This window comes from Hemitrygon akajei, chromosome 12 (assembly GCF_048418815.1).
Source record: "Hemitrygon akajei chromosome 12, sHemAka1.3, whole genome shotgun sequence".
NCBI classification, from domain to species: Eukaryota; Metazoa; Chordata; class Chondrichthyes; order Myliobatiformes; family Dasyatidae; genus Hemitrygon; species Hemitrygon akajei.
Window position 1 is genome coordinate 1,115,053 of NC_133135.1, and position 19,274 is coordinate 1,134,326.

Below are 19,274 nucleotides of genomic sequence, written 5' to 3' on the forward strand. Positions count from 1 at the left end.
TATCACACTCTCTGTACCCTACCACACACTGTGTAAGGCCTATCCTGGTTAGTGTTCCCAAAGTACAACACTTTACCCTCATCTACATTAAAATCCACCTGCTATTTTTGATCCAGTTTACCACATTATCATCTGGTTTGTTGATATAGATGAGAAACAGTGGACCCAGCAACAATCCCTGTGGCACTCTAGTAGTCAGGCCTCCAGTCAGAGATGCAACTATCTACAACCACTCTCTGTCTTTTTCTGTGAAGCCAATGTTTAAACCAATTTACTGCCTCATCTTGAATGCTAAGCGACCGAATCTTCTTGACCAACATCTCATGATCTTGCTGTTGCTTTGCCTCCCTTCTGTGGACTCTTTTTCAGTCTCCCAAGTAGATATAGATGCAAATAAATCCATTTAAATTTCCCCCATTTCTTTTGGCTCCACACATAGATTATCACCCTGATCTTCCAGAGGATCGATTTTGTCCCTTGCTATTCTTTTTCCCTTAATATAGCTGAAGAAACCCTTAGGATTCTCCTTCACCTTGTTTGCTAGATCATTCTCATGCCTTATTTTAGCTCTCCTGATTTCCATAAGATCATAAAACATAGAGTAGAAATGAGCCATTTGGCCCATCGAGTCTGCTCTGCCATTCAATCATGGCTGATATTCCCCCCCCCCCCATCTCAGCCCCACCCCCCCAGCCTTCTCCCCGTAACCTTTGATACCATGTCCAATCAAGAACCTATCAAGCTCTGCTTTAAATATATCCAACTACCAGGCCTCTACAGCTGCCTGTGGTAAGAAATTCCACAAATTCACCACCCTCTGGTTGAAGAAATTTCTCTTCATCCCTGTTTTAAAAGGGCACCCCTCTATCCTGAGGGTGTGCCCGCTTGTCCTAGACTCTCCCACCATGGGAAACATCCTTTTCACATCTACTCTAGGCCTTTCAACATTTGAAAGGTTTCCTTATTAAGTGTTCTCTTGCATTTGTTATACTCCAATGTATCTGGTTTAGCTTACTTGTCTATATCTGCTATGCATCTCCTTCTTTGTCTTAACCAGGACTCAATGTCATAGAACATAGAATAGTACAGCACAATACAGACTCTTCGGCCCACAATGTTGTGCTGACCCTTAAACCCTGCCTCCCATATACCCCTCCACCTTAAATTCCTCCATATACCTGTCTAGTAGTCTCCTAAAAGTTACTAGTGTATCTGCCTCCACTACTGACTCAGGCAATGCATTCCATGCACCAACCACTCTCTGAGTAAAAAACTTTCCTCTAATATCCCCCTTGAACCTCCCACCCCTTGCCTTAAAGCTATGTCCTCTTGTATTGAGCAGTGGTACCCTGGGGAAGAGGCACTGGCTGTCCACTTTATCTATTCCTCTTAATATCTTGTATACCTCTATCATGTCTCCTCTCATCCTCCGTCTCTCCAAAGAGTAAAGCCCTAGCTCCCTTAATCTCTGATCATAATGCATACTCTTTAAACCAGGAGGCATCCTGGTAAATCTCCTTTGTACCCTTTCCAGTGCTTCCACATCCTTCCTATAGTGAGGCGACCAGAACTGGACACAATACTCAAGTGTAGCCTAACCACACTGCGACAGGAACTATCTGACAGGAACAATCAAATTCTGTACGCTCAAAGTTTCTCTTTTGAACGCCTCCCACTTACCAAGTACACCTTTGCCAGCAATCAACTTGTCCCAATACACACTTGCCAGTACCTTACTAATAAAAATTGGCCTTTCTCCAACTTAGACTCTCAACCCAAGGACCAGACCTATCTTTTTCCATAATTACCTTGAAGCTAACTCAACAGTTGCATTTAACATCAGAGAATGTGTTCAATATACAGCTTGACATTCCCGTTCTTTGCAGACGTCTACAAAACCTGAAGAATTCCCCAAGAATGAGTGACAGTAAAAATGTTAAAACCCCAAAGGCTTCCTACACCCACAACCAGCAGAAAAATAATGACTTCCCCCTCTCCACTTACTTCAGCAAGAAAAGCCTCAGCATCCTCCACCCACCATGAAGTAATTTCAAAACCCCCAAGGAAGACCACGATCTGCAGTGCAATAAAAATGAATCGCTCACTCAACGATTCAACATACAACAGGCTCTCTTTCTCCCTAATATAGGGACAGAGGCCATATACAAAATAATTCACTGATTTACGGTGATAAAGTTTCGGAACCCTGAAGGCCCGCTTGTCTTCTAGGCTGTGTCCTAGGTGTATCGAAAAACATGAACAAGTTCCATTTCCGTGAAGAGCTTAGTGTGAGTGTTGTTCTAGGTCAGGGTCTTCGACAGAACACCATCCACCTTGAAAAGGAAAAAAAGAGGCATTAAAGATAGAAATACTGTGTCCGGTGCTCCCAGTGTGGTCTTTTATATATTGGTGAGACCCGACGTAGACTGGGAGACCGTTTCGCTGAACACCTACGCTCTGTCCGCCAGAGAAAGCAGGATCTCCCAGTGGCCACACATTTTAATTCCACGTCCCATTCCCATTGTGATATGTCTATCCATGGCCTCCTCTACTGTCAAGATGAAGCCACACTCAGGTTGGAGGAACAACACCGTATATACCGGCTGGGTAGCCTCCAACCTGATGGCATGAACATTGACCTCTAACTTCCGTTAATGCCCCTCCCCTTCTTACCCCATCCCTGATATATTTAGTTGCTTTTTTTTCTCTCTCTGCCCATCACTCTGCCTTTTCTCCATCTCCCTCTGGTGCTCCCCTCCCCCTTTCTTTCTCCCTAGGCCTCCCGTCCCATGATCCTTTCCCTTCGCCAGCTCTGTATCCCTTTTGCCAACCACCTGTCTGGCTCTCAGCCTCACCCCACCCCCTCCAGTCTTCTCCTATCATCTCGCATTTTCCCCTCTCCCTCCTACTTTCAAATCTCTTACTATCTTTCCTTTCATTTAGTCCTGACGAAGGGTCTCAGCCCGAAACGTTGACAGCGCTTCTCCTTATAGATGCTGCCTGGCCTGCTGCATTCCACCAGCATTTTGTGTGTGTTTCTTGAATTTCCAGCATCTGCAGATTTCCTCGTGTTTGCCTTTCAAAGATAGAAATTAAGCTGTTTCTGCAGTTGAGCTTGAAGAACTCGTTGTTGTGCACTATTGTAGCTCCGCCCACTAATGGCGTTATGATCACTAGGTACTAAGTGTTCTCATTCAGAAAGTGCTCTGTCTCATTCCCTTATAGGAGATCTAGGATCACACTCTCTCATTGGGACTTCTATGTACTGACCTGGATGACAATGTAGATGGGTGGGTTAGTTAGTTTGCAGATGATACTAAAATTGGTGGAGTTGTGAATACTGTAGAAGATTGGCAAACAATACAGATCATTTGGAGATATGGGCAGAGAAATGGCAGATGGAGCTTAACCCAGTGAAATGTGAGGCGTTGAATCACAGTAGGGCAAGATCCTTGCGTGTTGCTGAGCAGAGAGCTTTTGGGATCCAAGTTCATAGCTCCTTGAAAGTGGCTACAGAGATCAGTAAAGTGGTTAAGAAGGCTTATGGAAGGCTTTGCATTTATTAGTCAAGCCATTGAGTTCAAAGGTTATGAGGTTATGTTGCAACTTAGAAAAACTCTAGTTAGACTACATAAGACTATAAGACCTAAGAGCAGAAGTAGGCCATTATGCCTACCGAACCTGTTCTGCCACTCAATCATGGCTGATCCAATTCTTCCAACTCCCCTGCCTTATCCCCATACCCTTTAATGCCCTGGCTAATCAAGAACCTATCTATCTCTGCCTTAAATGCACCCAATGACTTGGCCTCCACAACTGCTTGTGGCAACAAATACCACAGATTTACCACCCTCTGACTAAAGTAATTTGTCCGTATCTCTGTTCTAAATGGACGTCCTTCAATCCTAAAATTGTGCTCTCTTGTCCTGGACTCCCCTACCATAGGAAATAACTTTGCCATATCTAATCTGTTCAGGCTTTTTAACATCTGGAATGTTTCTATGAGATACCCCCTCATTCTTCCACACTCCAGGGAATACAGCCCAAGAGCTGCCAGACGTTCCTCATATGGTAACTGGATAAATGCATACAATTCTGGTTGCCTACTACAGGAAGGATGTTGAGGCTTTGAAGAGAGTGCAGAAGAGGTTTACCAGGATGCTGCCTGGTTTAGAGGGTATGTGTTACCAAGAGAGTCTGGATAAACTTGGGTTGTTTTCTCTGGAGTGCCTGAGACTGACAGAGATTTACAGGATTATGAGAGGCATAGAGAGAGTGGACTGAGAGTATCTGTTTCCAAGCATTGAAATGTCAGGCAGGCAACCGTGTTTTCCTGTATCCTGTGTTTGCCTGTATTGTGACTTTTGCCTCTTTATTGACAGATCGCCATGAGAGGTCCGGCTGGTCCAATGGGACTGACGGGAAGGTCGGGACCAGTGGTGAGTTTTGAGAACACTCCATTTCTTGGCAGTGGGAAGGACACAGGAGGTCACAGTTCATCCCCAACCACACCTCCCATCCCCAGTTCACCAATCACACCTCCCATCTCCACCCACACCTCCCATCACCACCCACTCCTCCCATCACCACCCACTCCTCCCATCATCACCCACTCCTCCCATCTCCACCCACACCTCCCATCACCACCCACTCCTCCCATCACCACCCACACCTCCCATCACCACCCACTCCTCCCATCACCACCCACACCACCCATCTCCACCCACGCCTCCCATCACCGCCCACTCCTCCCATCTCCACCCACTCCTCCCATCACCACCCACTCCTCCCATCTCCACCCACTCCTCCCATCTCCACCCACGCCTCCCATCACCACCCACACCACCCATCTCCACCCACGCCTCCCATCACCACCCACACCACCCATCTCCACCCACGCCTCCCATCACCACCCACTCCTCCCATCACCACCCACACCACCCATCTCCACCCACTCCTCCCATCTCCACCCACGCCTCCCATCACCACCCACACCACCCATCTCCACCCACTCCTCCCATCATCACCCACTCCTCCCATCTCCACCCACATCTCCCATCATCACCCACTCCTCCCATCTCCACCCACTCCTCCCATCTCCACCTACACCTCCCATCACCACCCACACCACCCATCTCCACCCACGCCTCCCATCACCACCCACTCCTCCCATCACCACCCACACCACCCATCTCCACCCACACCACCCATCACCACCCACGCCTCCCATCACCACCCACTCCTCCCATCACCACCCACACCACCCATCACCACCCACTCCTCCCATACCACCCACACCACCCATCTCCACCCACACCACCCATCACCACCCACTCCTCCCATCTCCACCCACTCCTCCCATCTCCACCCACACCTCCCATCACCACCCACACCACCCATCACCACCCACTCCTCCCATACCACCCACACCACCCATCTCCACCCACACCACCCATCACCACCCACTCCTCCCATCACCACCCACTCCTCCCATCTCCACCCACACCTCCCATCATCACCCACACCTCCCGTCATCACACACACCTCCCATTATCCAATCCATGCGCTCCATTAATGTTGAATCCCTGGGGATTTGGAATTTTTGGCACATTTTCTACCCTCAAGGGGGCATTAAGTGTCAGAAGTTAATGTTTTTCCTCCCTACTAGCACAGTCTGGAATAATGGACATTTGACCCATCTCACTGCCATACTCGTTGATTTCTCTCACTCTCCCGTTGCTTAGGGAATTCCTGGCAGTCCAGGATTGAAGGGTGATACTGGTGACGCTGGTCCTCAGGTAAGCCAAATTTATCCATCTTTCATCTCTCTCTAACTTTGTCCCTTTCCCCCTCTGTCCCTGTTCCCATCTCCCCCTCCCTCTCCCCCTCCATCACCACTGCCCCTCCCCTCCCCCTCTCCCCTTCCCCTTTCCTCTCTTTAACTTTCATTCTCTCTCTTTCTCTCTCTCTTGTTCATTCTCTTTCTTTCTCTCTGTTTCTGTCTGTCCCTCTCACCCCATTTGTCCATCTCTTTCATGCTATGATTCTCTCAATGGTGTGTTGGACATACTGTGTGGATAAGAGATGGCAAAAATAGAAGAATAGGAGAGATGTTGGGGAATGGTTTTGAGAGAAATGGGAGACACAGTAGGGTGAAATGGGGAATAATGAGAAAGGGTTTGAGAGGAATGGTAGAGATGCTGGGTAGATGGAATTTAGAGGAAAGGTGGAGATGGATGGTAGGAAGATGGGGTTTGAAAAGAATAAGGAGATGGCGGGAAAAGGGGGGTTAAGGAATGGGAGCAAATGTGAGGACACGGGGTTGAGAGGAATGTGGGGTGATAGTGAGGAGATGGGGTTTATGAGGAATGGGAGAGGTGGGCTTGAAAATAATTGGGGGAGATGGTGCGATGATGAGGTTGAGAGGAATGGGGGAATGGTAGACAGATGAGGTTGAAAGTAATTGGAGGAGATGAAGGAAAGATGGTTTGAGAGGAATGGGGACATGGTGTAGAGTGCAAATGGGAGGAATGGGGAAATGGCAGGTCACAGGCTTCAAAGGAATTGGGGAAATACTGAGAAGACAGGGTTTGAGAGGAATGGTAGAAATGGTGGGGAGGTGGGGATTCAAAGGAAAGGTGGAGATGGGTTAAAGATGATTGGGCAGATGGTGGGAAGATGGGGTTTGAACAGAATGGGAAGATGGTAGGGAAACAAGGTTTGAGAGAAATGAGAGTGTTGGTGGGATGATGGTGGCTCAGAGGAATGGAGGAGATGGTGGGGAGATGGAGGTTGAGAGGAAAAGAGGAGATGTTGGAGAGCAGTGGGGAAAATGGTGGGTAGAGGGGGTTTGAGAAGAAAGGGGGTGATGGTAGGGAGATGAGAGTTGAGTGGAATGGGGCAAATGGTGAGGAGACAGGGTTTGAATGGGGGTAATAGTGGGGAGATGGAGTTGTAAGCAATTTGGGTAGATTGTCGGATTATGTGGTTGAGGGTAAAGGGGAGATAGTGGGAAGATTGGGTTGAAAGTAATTGGGAGAGATGGAGTTAAGAGGAATGGGGAGATGGTTGGGGGACTGGGATTGAGAGGAATGGAGGAGATGGTTGGGGGACTGGGTTTGAGAGGAATGAGAGAGAGGGATTTCAGAAGAAGGGTTGAGATGGGGTTAGAGATGAATGAGGCAGATGGTGGGAATATGGGATTGAAATGAATAAGAAGATTACAGGGAGACAGGGTTGAGAGGAATGGGGAGATGGTGGGGGATTGTTTTGAGAGGAATGGGGTAGATGGTGGGGAATCTGGGGTTGAGGGAAATGAGGAGATGGTGTGGAGACGGGGTTTAAGGTGGATGGTGGTTTGCACTTGAATCCTAGGGGGACCTATAACCTGGCAGGGAGATTTACTAAGGCTACTGGGGAGACTTTAAACTAGAATGGTTGGTAGGTGGGAATCAAATTGAAGAGACTAGGAGAGAAGAGGTTAGTTCACAATTAGAGAAAGCTTGTAGACAGTGTGTGAGGGAGGATAGGCAGGTGATAGAGAAGGGGAGCACTCAGACCAAAGATGTAGGGGAGAAGAAAGAAAAAGAAGATAGTAAAGTTGTTTGCCATGTTAGGGATAAACAGAGAGTAAGAGGTGGAGAATTTCTTAAATGCATTTATTTTAATGCTAGGAGCATTGTAAGAAAGGTGGATGAGCTTAAAGCATGGATTGATACCTGGAAATATGATGTTGTAGCTATTAGTGAAACATGGTTGCAGGAGGGATGTGAATGGCAACTAATTATTCTTGGATTTCGTTGCTTCAGGTGTGATGGAATCGGAGGGGCAAGATGGGGAGGTGTTGCATTTCTTGTCAGAGGTTGCTTTGACAGGATAGATTAGAGGGGTAATCTAGGAAGGCTACTTGGATGGAATTGAGGAATGGGAAAGGTATAGTAACACTTATAGGGGTGTATTATAGACCACCTAATTGGGAGCGAGAATTGGAGGAGCAAATTTGTAAGGAGATAGCAGATATTTGTAGTAAGCACAAGGTTGTGATTGTGGGAGATTTTAATTTTCCACAAAAAAGGGCTAGATGGTTTGGAGTTTGTAAATTGTGTGCAGGATAGTTTTTTGCAGCAATACATAGAGGTACCAACTGGAGAAGGGGCAGTGTTGGATCTCCTGTTAGGGAATGTGATAGGTCAGGTGACGGAGGTATGTGTTGGGGAGCATTTCGGGTCCAGTGATCACAATGCCATTAGTTTCAATATAATTATGGAGAAGGGTAGGACTGGACCCAGGGTTGAGATTTTTGATTGGAGAAAGGCTAACTTTGAGCAGATGTGAAAGGATTTAGAAGGAATGGATTGGGACAATTTGTTTTATGGGAAATATGTAATAGAGAAATGGAGGTCATTTAAAAGTGAAATTTTGAGGGTACAGAATCTTTATGTTCTTAGGTTGAAAGGAAAGGTTAAAAGTTTGAGAGAGCCATGGTTTCAAGGGATATTGGAAACCTGGTTTGGAAAAAGAGGGAGATCTATAATAAATATAGGCAGCATGGAGTAAATGAGGTGCTCGAGGAATATAAAGAATGTAAAAAGAATCTTAAGAACGATTAGAAAAGCTAAAAGAAAATATGAGTTTGATTTGGCAAGTAAGGTGAAAATAAATGCAAAGGGTTTCTACAGTTATATTAACAGCAAAAGGATAGTGAGGGATAAAATTGGTCCCTTAGAGAATCAGAGTGGACAGCTATATGCAGAGCCAAAAGAGATGGGGGAGATTTTGAAGAATTTCTTTTCTTTGGTATTCACTAAGGAGAAGGATATTGAATTGTGTAAGATAAGGGAAACAAGGAGGGTAGTTATGGAAACTATGATGATTAAAGACGAGGAAGTACTGGTGCTTTTAAAGAATATAAAAGTGGATAAGTCTCCAGGTCCTGACAGGATTTTCCCTAGGACCTTGAGGGAAGTTAGTGTAGAAATAGCAGGGGCTCTGACAGAAATATTTCAAGTGTCATTAGAAACGGGGATGGTGCTGGAGGATTGGCGTATTGCTCATGTGGTTCCATTGTTTAAAAAGGGTTCTAAGAGTAAACCTAGCAATTATAGGCCTGTCAGTTTGACGTCAGTGGTGGGTAAATTAATAGAAAGTATTCTTAGAGATGGTATGTATAATTACCTGGATGGACAGGGTCTGATTAGGAACAGTCAACATGGATTTGTGCGTGGAAGGTCATGTTTGACAAATCCTATTGAATTTTTTGAAGAGGTTACTAGGAAAGTTGACGAGGGTAAGGCCGTAGATGTTGTCTATATGGACTTCAGTAAGGCCTTTGACAAAGTTCCACATGGAAGGTTAGTTAGGAAGGTTCAATCGTTAGGTATTAATATTGAAGTAGCAAAATGGGTTCAACAGTGGCTGGATGGGAGATGCCAGAGAGTAGTGGTGGATAACTGTTTGTCAGGTTGGAGGGTGGTGACTAGTGGTGTGCCTCAGGGATCTGTACTCGGTCCAATGTTGTTTGTCATATACATTAATGATCTGGATGATGGGGTGGTAAATTGGATTAGTAAGTATGAAGATGATACTACGATAGGTGGCATTGTGGATAATGAAGTAGGTTTTCAAAGCTTGCAGAGAGATTTAGGCCAGTTAGAAGAGTGGGCTGAAAGATGGCAGATGAAGTTTAATGCTGATAAGTGTGAGGTGCTACATTTTGGTAGGACTAATCAAAATAGGACATCATGGTAAATGGTAGGGCATTGAGGAATGCAGTAGAGCACAGCGATCTAGGAATAATGGTGCATAGTTCCCTGAAGATGGAATCTCATGTGGATAGGGTGATGAAGAAAGCTTTTGTTATGCTGATCCTTATAAATCAGAGCATTGAGTTTAGGAGTTGGGATGTAATGTTAAAATTGTACAACGCATTGATGAAGCCAAATTTGGAGTATTGTGTACAGTTCTGGTCTCCAAATTATAGGAAAGAAGTCAACAAAATAGAGAGACTACAGAGGAGATTTGCTAGAATGTTACCTGGGTTTCAGCACCTAAGTTACAGAGAACGGTTGAACAAGTTAGGTCTTTATTCTTTGGAGCATAGAACTTTGAGGGGGGACTTGATAGAGGTATTTAAAATTCTGAGGGGGAATAGATAGAGTTGACATGGATAGGCTTTTTTCATTGAGAGTAGGGGAGATTCAAACAAGAGGACATGAGTTGAGAGTTAAGGGGTAAAAGTTTAGGGGTAAGACGAGGGGGAACTTCTTTACTTCTTTACTACTCAGAGAGTGGTAGCTGTGTGGAACGAGCTTCCAGTAGAAGTGGTAGAGGCAGGTTCAATATTGTCATTTTTAACAAAAATGGACAGGTATATGGACAGGAAAGGAATGGAGGGTTATGGGCTCAGTGCATGTCGGTGGGACTAGGTGAGAGCATTTGGCACGGACTAGAAGGGCCGAGGTGGCCTGTTTCCATGCTGTAATTGTTATATGATTATTATATGGTTATATGGGGTTAGAGAGTGTGGCGGCTGCAATTATCAGCCGCACCATCAACCAGGCATATTAAGGTGTCCTGTAGCTGACTATCCTCTTGATAATCTGGCAAATGACTGAGCTGTTGCATTACACCAGCCTAAGTAGATGAGGCTGGATAATTGGATTGTGCCATTCTGCTAAAGGCAGAGGCGTGTTCTCTGGTGCTGCTTCATTTATGTTGTATCTTTTTAAGGAGAGGAATGTTTTCTCTCCCCTACAATTTACTATGGACTGGCCAGCATTGAAAATAAATCCACAATCAGGAGATGAGTGGTGTCACTTCATTTGAGGAGTATTTACTATGTTGTTGTAACCAAGTTCTGTTTAGCTGATTCAAGTTTGGACTTTAGAACAGTTCTGTTGTGTTTGTAAATATTTTGGGTAAATAAAACTCCTCTTTTTTTCACCTTTACCTGCTCTCCCAGTTTTATGCTTGCCCTGGTCCTACACAGAGAGGAAAGGGATAGATAGTGGGGATATATGGTTTAATAGGAATGGGGGAGCTGGCATTTGAGAGGAATGGGGGAGATTATGTGAAGACATTTGTTGAAAGGAACAGGGAGATGGTGGCTGCCAGGAATGGGGAGATGGGGTTGAGAGGAAAAGGGGAGATGGTGCAGGGACAGGGTGGAGAGCAATGGGGAGATGGTGGATAGATGAGTTTTGAGAGGAAAGGGGGCAATGTTAGGAAGACTGGGGTTGAGAGGAATGGCAGAGATGGTGGATAGATGGGTTGAAAGGAATGAGGGGATGGCAGTGAGACAGGGGTTAAGGGGAATGGGGGAAATTGTGAGGATACAAGGTTTGGGAGGAATGGTATTGATGGTGGGGAGATGGGTTTCAGATGATAGCTGGAAATGGGATTAGAGAGGAATCGGAAGACGGTGGGAAGACAGGTATGAAAAGAATGGGGAGATGGGGTGTGAGAGGAATGAGGAAATGGAAGGGAGAGGAATTTGACAGAAATGGGGAAGTAGAGCTCATGGGGGTTGAGAGGAATAGGGAGGTGGGGAGACTAGGGTTGAGAGGAATAGGGAAATGGTGGGGAGACTAGGGTTGAGAGGAATGGGGAAATGGTGGGGAGACTAGGGTTGAGAGGAATGGGGAAATGGTGGGGAGACTAGGGTTGAGAGGAATGGGGAAATGGTGGGGAGACTAGGGTTGAGAGGAATGGGGAAATGGTGGGGAGACTAGGGTTGAGAGGAATGGGGAAATGGTGGGGAGACTAGGGTTGAGAGGAATAGGGAGGTGGGGAGACTAGGGTTGAGAGGAATGGGGAAATGGTGGGTAGATTAACTGGAAGGCATCGGGTAAATGGTGTTATGGGGCTAGAGAGGAATGGGGAGATGGGTTTGAGAGGAATGGGTGAGATTGTGAGGAGACTGGGGTTTAGAAGATGGAAGCTGAGAGGTATAAGGGAAATAGTGGGAGATGATGGGAAGAATGGGTTGAGAGGAGTGGTGAGATAGTGTGGAAGACTAGGGTTGAGAGCAATAGGTGATTGAGAGGTGATTGAGGTGATTGATAGTATGGGGAGATGAAGGGGAGATGGGGTTGAGAGGAATGGGGAGATGGTGGGGAGATAGGTTTGAGAGGAATGAGAAGCTGATGGAGAGATGGGGTTGAGTGGAATAAAAAGATGGGGAGATGGTTGAGAGGAATGGAGGTAATGGAGAACTGGGTTTTGAGAGGAATGGGGAGATGGTGGGGAGATTAATGGGAAGGCATTGGGTAAATGGTTTGATAGGGCTAGAGAAGAATGGGGAGATGTTGTGGAGATGGGGTCTGAGAGTAATGGGGGAGATGGGGTTGAAAGGAATGGGGATATGGTGGGTGATGGTTTTGAGAGGAATGGGTAGATGGTGGGTAGATAGAGTTTGACAAGAATGGTGAGATGATGGGAAGAAAGGGTTTGATAGGATTGGGGGAGATATAAGGCAAATGGGGTTTGAGAGAAATAGTCAGATGCTCTTGCGAGGAATGGGAAATAGTTAGGTGTTCATGTTGAAAGTAATTATGGGAGATGATAGGATGGTGATTGAATGGAATGGAGTAAATAGTAAGTTGGGGGTTGAGAGGAATGTGGGAGATGCTGGAGAGATGGGAGTTGAGAGGAAAAGAGAGATGGGGACTGAGCAGAATAGGGAGATGATGGAGAGATGGGGGTTGAGAGGAATACAAAAATGGGGAGACGGGTTGAGATGTATAGGGAGATGAAGGGGAGATGGAGTTGAGAGGAATGAGGAACAGGTGGAAAGATGGGTTTGAGAGGAATAGGGTGAGATGTTTGGAACACTAGGGTTGAGAGGAATGGAGACATGGTGGAGATGGGGATTGGGTGGAATATGGGCAATGGAGAGATGGAATTTGAGAGGAATGAGGAAATGATGGGCAGGATGGGCTTGAGTGGAATAGGGAGATGGTGGGGTGACTGGTGGTGAAACGAATGGGGTAGATGGTGGAGATGGGGATAGAGTGATATTGGGGTTGAGTGAAATGGACAGATGGTGGGGAGATGGGCAGGAGAGAGGTGGGGAAATGCTGCGATCAGTGTTGAGAGGAATGGGGAGATGGAAAGATAGGGATTGAGTGAAATGGGGGAAATGTTGAGATGGGAGTTGAGCGGTGGTAGGGAGATGGCGTATGGCAGGAATAGTGAGGTTTTCAGGAGATGGGGTGGAGAGGAATGGGGCAATAGGTAGAGATGGTTTTGAGAGTAACAGGGGAGATGGGGTTTGAAAGGAATGGGCTGATGATGAGGAGACAGTGTTTGAAAGGAAAGTGGCAATGTTGGGAGATGGTTTTGAGAGGAATGGGGCGATGGTGGGGAGATGGGGATTGGGTAAAATGGGTGTAATAAAAGATGGGACTTGAGAAGAATGAGAAGATGATGGTGAGGTGGGATTGAGGGGAATGGGGAGATGATAGGGAGATGGGATTAGGACGATAGGGGAGATGGTGGAGTGACTCAATGTTGAAAGGAATGGGGGAGATGGGAATTGGGTGAAATGGAGAGATGGGGTTTGAGAGGGATGGGGAGATGGAATTGAGAGGAATGGGGAGATGGTGAGGTGAGTCAATGTTGAAAGGAATGGAGGACATGGTGGAGGTGGGGATTGAATGTGATGAGGGAAATGGTGAAATGAGCATTGAGAGGAATGGGGAGTTGGAGAGATGTTGAAAGGAATAGGGAGATGGGGTTAAGAGGAACGGGGAGATGTTGGAAAGACTGGGGTTGAGGAATGTGGAGATGGTGGAATGGGGAAGTAGAAAATGTGGTTTGAGAGAAGGGGAAATGGGTGGGTGACTGGAGGTTGAAAGGAATAGTGGAGATGATGGAGGTGGGGATAAAGTGTAATGGGGGAAATTGTGAGATGGGGCTGAGAGGAATGTGGAGGTGGTGGAGAGATGGGGTGGAGAGCAATGGGGGAGTAGGTAGATAGGCTTGAGAGGAAAGGGGGTGATGATAGGAGACAGTATTATGAGGAATGATTAGATGGGTGATGGTTTTGAGAAAAATTGGGAAGACAGTGGGTAGATTAGGGTTGAGAGGAATGGGAAACATAGTGGGGTTGGGAGAAATGGGGAACATGGTGTGGTTGAGAGAGATAGGGAACATGATGGGGAGACAGGGTTGAGAGGAATGTGGGCTGATGGTGAGGAGTTATGGTCTGTGAGGAATGGAAGAGATGCTTGGGAGATGGGGTTAGAGAGGAAATGGGTAGATTGTGGGGGCATGGGGTTTAATAAGAATGGGGGAGTTGGTGGTTGAAAGGAATGAGGAGATGATGGGAAGATCGGGATGAGAGGAAATGGGGAGACGGTGGAGAGCAATGGGGAAGATGGTGGGTAGATTCATTTTGAGAACCAAGGGTTCTCAAAATGTTAAGGAGACTGGGGTTAAGAGGAATGGGAAGATGGGGTTTGAGAGGAATGGGGAAGATGGTTGGAGATGGGACTGAGAGGTATGGGGGAAATGGTGAGATGAGGGTTGAGAGGAATGGGGAAATGGTAGGAGAATGGAGGATATGGTGAGCAGATGGGGGTTGAGTGGAATGGGAGATGGTGGGGTTTGGAGGAATGAGGAGATGGCGTAGGGGTTGAGAGGAATGCGGGAAATGGTAGGAGGATGGGGGAGATGGTGTAGGAGAGGAGTTTAAGAGGAATGGGGATATAATAGGGTGATGGGGTTGAGAGGAAAGGGGCAAATGGTGTGGAGACTGAAATAGGGTGGTGGGGAAGGGGAGAATGTGGCAGATGAGGTCAGGAGATAGGTGGGAAGGATGGGGGAGACTGGTTAGAGTCAGAGAGGACAGGAGGGGAGACTCCCCTCCCTATGGTGATGCACACTCAGGATCTGGATTCTATTTGTTGAGACAACCATCCTCCTTGTGCTCCAGCACTGGATGTGATGTCAATGTCTTGAGGGTGAAGTGGATGTATCTCCTGGAATGAACATGACTAACTGCTATTTTCACCTCACTCAGGGTCCTCGTGGAATTCAAGGAATAATGGGAGCGACCGGAAAGCCTGGCAGGAGGGTAGGTACCCTCGGATTTGCATGCCATCAAATTCTCACACAAATTCCCAATCACTGTCCCCATCCTCCTGTTCTCAATAACCCGGCCCCAATCCCTGTCCCCAATACCCTTGTCCTAATTGCTGTCCCCCATTTACCTGTCTCCAACCCCTGACTCCCATCCATGACCCCCATCACTCTGTCCCCAACCCAACTCGTCCTCAACCCCCATCCCCAAACTTCCATTTTCAAACCCCCATCCACAACCCACTGTCCAAAACCCACCGTCCCTAATTCCCTTTTCCCTAATCCCCATCCCTAATCCCTTTCCCTAATCACCCAGTATGCAATTTTCCCTATCTCCAATCCCCCTGTCCTGAATACCTGCCCCAAATCCTGTCCCCAATCCCAGTACTGAATTATCCTATCACCACACCTTTCCCCAGTCAATCTTTTCCCGATCCTCTGCCCCCAAATCCCTCTCTACCCAATCGCTCTGCACCCAATCCCTGGTCCAATCCCTGTCCCCAATTACAATTGACAGTCACCAATCCTTGACCCTAATCCCAGTCCCCCGTTCCCATCCTCCTGTCCCTCATGCCCCTGTCACAAAACCATCTGACCCCAACTGCTATGCTCCAAATCCCTGGCCCAATTCCAGTCCCCAATCCCAGTCATCAATGCCAGTTCCTAATCACAATTCTCAGTTCTCCTGTGCCCAAACCCTCTGTTCTTGATGCCCCTGTTGTGACCTGCACCACTGACCATCACTGATCAGTAGTGACCTGCACTATTGACCAGCACTGACCAATAGTGACCTACCCTATTCACCAGTACTGACCAAAGGTGACCTGCACTATTGCGCAGCACTGACCAGTTTTGACCTGCACTATTGACCAGCAGTGACCTATACCAATGATCAGCACTGACCAATAGTGACCTTAACTATTAACCAGTACTGATCAGTAGTGACCTGCACCATTAACATTCACTGACAAATAGTGACCTGCATCATTGACCAGCACCAACCAGTACTGATATATACCACTGACCAGAACTGACCAGTTGTGACCTGAAGTATTGTCCAGCAGTGACTTGTACCATTGACCAGCATTGACCAATAGTGACCTTAACTATTGATCAGCACTGATCTGTTGTGACCTGCATCATTGACCAGCACTGACAAGTAGTAACTGGCACCATTGACCAGCACTAACCAGTAATGTCTTGCACCATTGACCAGTACTGACCAGTAGTGACCAGCACCATTGACATTAACTGACAAATAGTGACTTGCATCATTGACTAGCACTTATGAATAGTGACCTGCGATGTTGATCAGCACTGGTCAGTAGTATACTGCGCTGTTCACCTGTATTGACCAATAGTGACCTGTACCACTGACCAGTACTGACCAAAGGTGACCTGCACATTTGACCAGCACTCTTCGATAGTGACCTGCACTATTTACCAATACTGACCAAAGGTAACCTGCACTATTGAGCAGCATTGACCTGTAAGGACTTGTATAATTGACCAGCATTTGCTAGTAATGACCTGCACTATTGACCAGCACTGACCAATAGTGACCTGCACTATTCACCAGTACTGACAGAATTGACATATACCATTGACCAGCACTGACCATTTGTGACCTGCACATTTGACCAGCACTGACCAGTAATATCTTGCACTATTGACCAGCACTGACTAGTTGTGACCTGCACTATTGACCAGTACTGACCAATAGAGAACTGCACTATTCAGCAATACTGACAGAATTGACATATTCTGCTAACCAGCAATGACCAGTTGTGACCTGAACATTTGACCAGCACTGACCTGTACCATTGACCAGCACTGACCAGTAATATCTTGCACCATTGACCAGCATTGACTAGTTGTGACCTGCACTATTGATCAGCAGTGACCTGTACCATTGACCAGCACCAGTAAGTAGTTCACTATTGACCAGTTTTGACCAGTAGTGACCTGCACCATTGACCAGTACTGACGAGTACCAGAGACCAGCCCAAACCAGTAGTGACCTGTACCATTGACCAGCACTGACCAGTTGTGACCTGCACCATTGATGGCACTGACTAATAGTGACCTGCACTATTGACATATACTGACCAATAGTGACCTGCTTCATTGACTAGCACTTATGAATAGTATCCTACACTATTGACCAGTACTGATCATTAGTAACCTGCAGTATTGACCAATACTGACCAATAGTGACCTACACTATACACCAGTACTAATCAAAGTTTACCTGCACTATTTTGCAGCACTGACCAGTAGTAACCTTCACAATTGACCAGCACTGACCAGTACTTCTATACCATTGATCAGCACTGGCGAGTAGTAACCTGCACTATTGACCAGCACTGACCAGTAGTGACCTGTACCATTGACCAGCACTGACCAGTAGTATCCTGCATTATTGACCAGCACTGACCAGTAATGACATGCATCATTGACCAGCAGTTCCCAATAGTGTCCTACACCATTGAAATGCACTGACCAGTTGTGACCTGCACCATTGACCAGCACTGATCAGTAGTGATCTGTACTATTGACCAGCACTGACCAGTAGGAACCTGCAGCATTAACCAGCACTGACCAGTAGTGACTTGCACTATTGGTATTCACTGACAAATAGTGACCTGCAGTATTGGCCAGCACTGATGAATAGTGATCTGCACTTTTGACCAGCACTGACCAATAGTATCCTGCACCATTGACTGGCACTGAATGGTACTGAACTATACCATTGATCAGCACTGACCAATAGTGGTCTGTAACATTGACCAGCACTACAAATAGTATCCTGCACCATTGGCCAGCACTGACCAATAGTGACTTTCATAATTGACCACCACTGTTCAGTAGTGACCTGCATCATTGACCAGCACTATCCAGTAGTCACCTGCACTATTGATCTGCACTGACCAATTATGACCTGTATATTGACCAGCACTGACCAATAGTAACCTGTATTATTGACCAGCACTGGCCAGTAGTGACCTGCACCATTGACCAGCACTACAAATAGTAACCTGCACTGACCAATAGTGACTTTCATAATTGACCAGCACTGTCCAGTAGTGACCAGCACTGACCAACAGTATCCTGCACTATTGACCTTTAGTGGCCAGCATTGACCAGTAATTGACCCATTCCATTGACCAGCACTGATCAATATTGACCAGCTGTGTGTAGTCATGATCTGTACTGTTAACTAGCACTGAGCAGAAGTGACAAGTAGTGACCCTCACTGACTCCACCACCTTCTCTGCCTTGATGATTCGAGACTCATCTTTCTTGTGAGGGTCTCTGTCTCCATCTCTCCCCCTCAAGTAGTGAGTTCAAGATTTCTTTCTTAATTTTCCTCTGAACCTCCTAGCCCTCACCTTAAGCCTTTGTCCTGTGAGATTAGACACTTTTGCAGTAGTGAAAATTTTTTCCCCATTTTTTTGTCCACCTGCACTTGGTTGTATCCTTCACTCCAAGAACAGATTCATCCTCTCCAGATTCTAAATCTACACCTGGCAAAACTGTGAAATCTCCTCTGCACTGTCTGCGGAGCAGTGACCTCCCTCATGGGGTGTGGTGACCCAAACTGCGCACAGTGCTTCAGCTGTGGTGTCACCATTTCATTAACCCTTGTCTCAAAGTTCAAAGTACATTTCTTAACAATATACCATCTACAACCTTGAGATTCATCTTCTTTCAGGCAGCCACAAAACAAAGAAACTCAGTAGAATCCACGAAACCCCCCAAACTACCAAGACCATCAAACATCCAATGTGTGAAAAAAGGCAAACTGCACAAACAAAAGGCATAAACAAATAATGCCTAGAACATGAACCACAGAGTGAGTCTATGGCTGAGGAGTCAGTTCAGCACTGAGGTGAGTGTAGCTGGTCCAGGAGTCCGAATGCTGCAGGGTAACTGCTCCTGAACCTGATGGCGTGGGACCCAGGGCTTCTGCACCTCCCGCCCCATAGCAGGAGTGAGAAGAGAAGGAGATGGGTTGAACACAGGCAGGCTCAAATAGGGGATTTTGGCTGGTGTGGGGAAAAATACAGCCTCAGCCAATGAAGGCTAGAATCCCAAATGCCCTTTTTCCCCACCTATATGCCTGCGCTTCCACATCAGTTAAGTTTATACTTGTATACTTGAATCTTCTGTTTGTCCGCACTGCTCAGGGT

At 46.6% G+C, this 19,274-nt stretch overlaps 1 protein-coding gene across 2 annotated transcripts in view; it reads left to right on the forward strand.

Annotated features, from left to right (window-relative positions):
* col11a1a (collagen, type XI, alpha 1a) overlaps positions 1-19,274 on the forward strand; it is a 386,832-nt gene that overhangs the window by 158,038 nt on the left and 209,520 nt on the right. For both annotated transcript variants that reach the window (XM_073062463.1, XM_073062464.1), the window contains 3 exons: positions 4,383-4,439; positions 5,745-5,798; positions 15,023-15,076. In XM_073062463.1, coding sequence (XP_072918564.1) covers positions 4,383-4,439; positions 5,745-5,798; positions 15,023-15,076 — 165 coding nt within the window. The remainder of the gene's footprint in view (positions 1-4,382; positions 4,440-5,744; positions 5,799-15,022; positions 15,077-19,274) is intronic.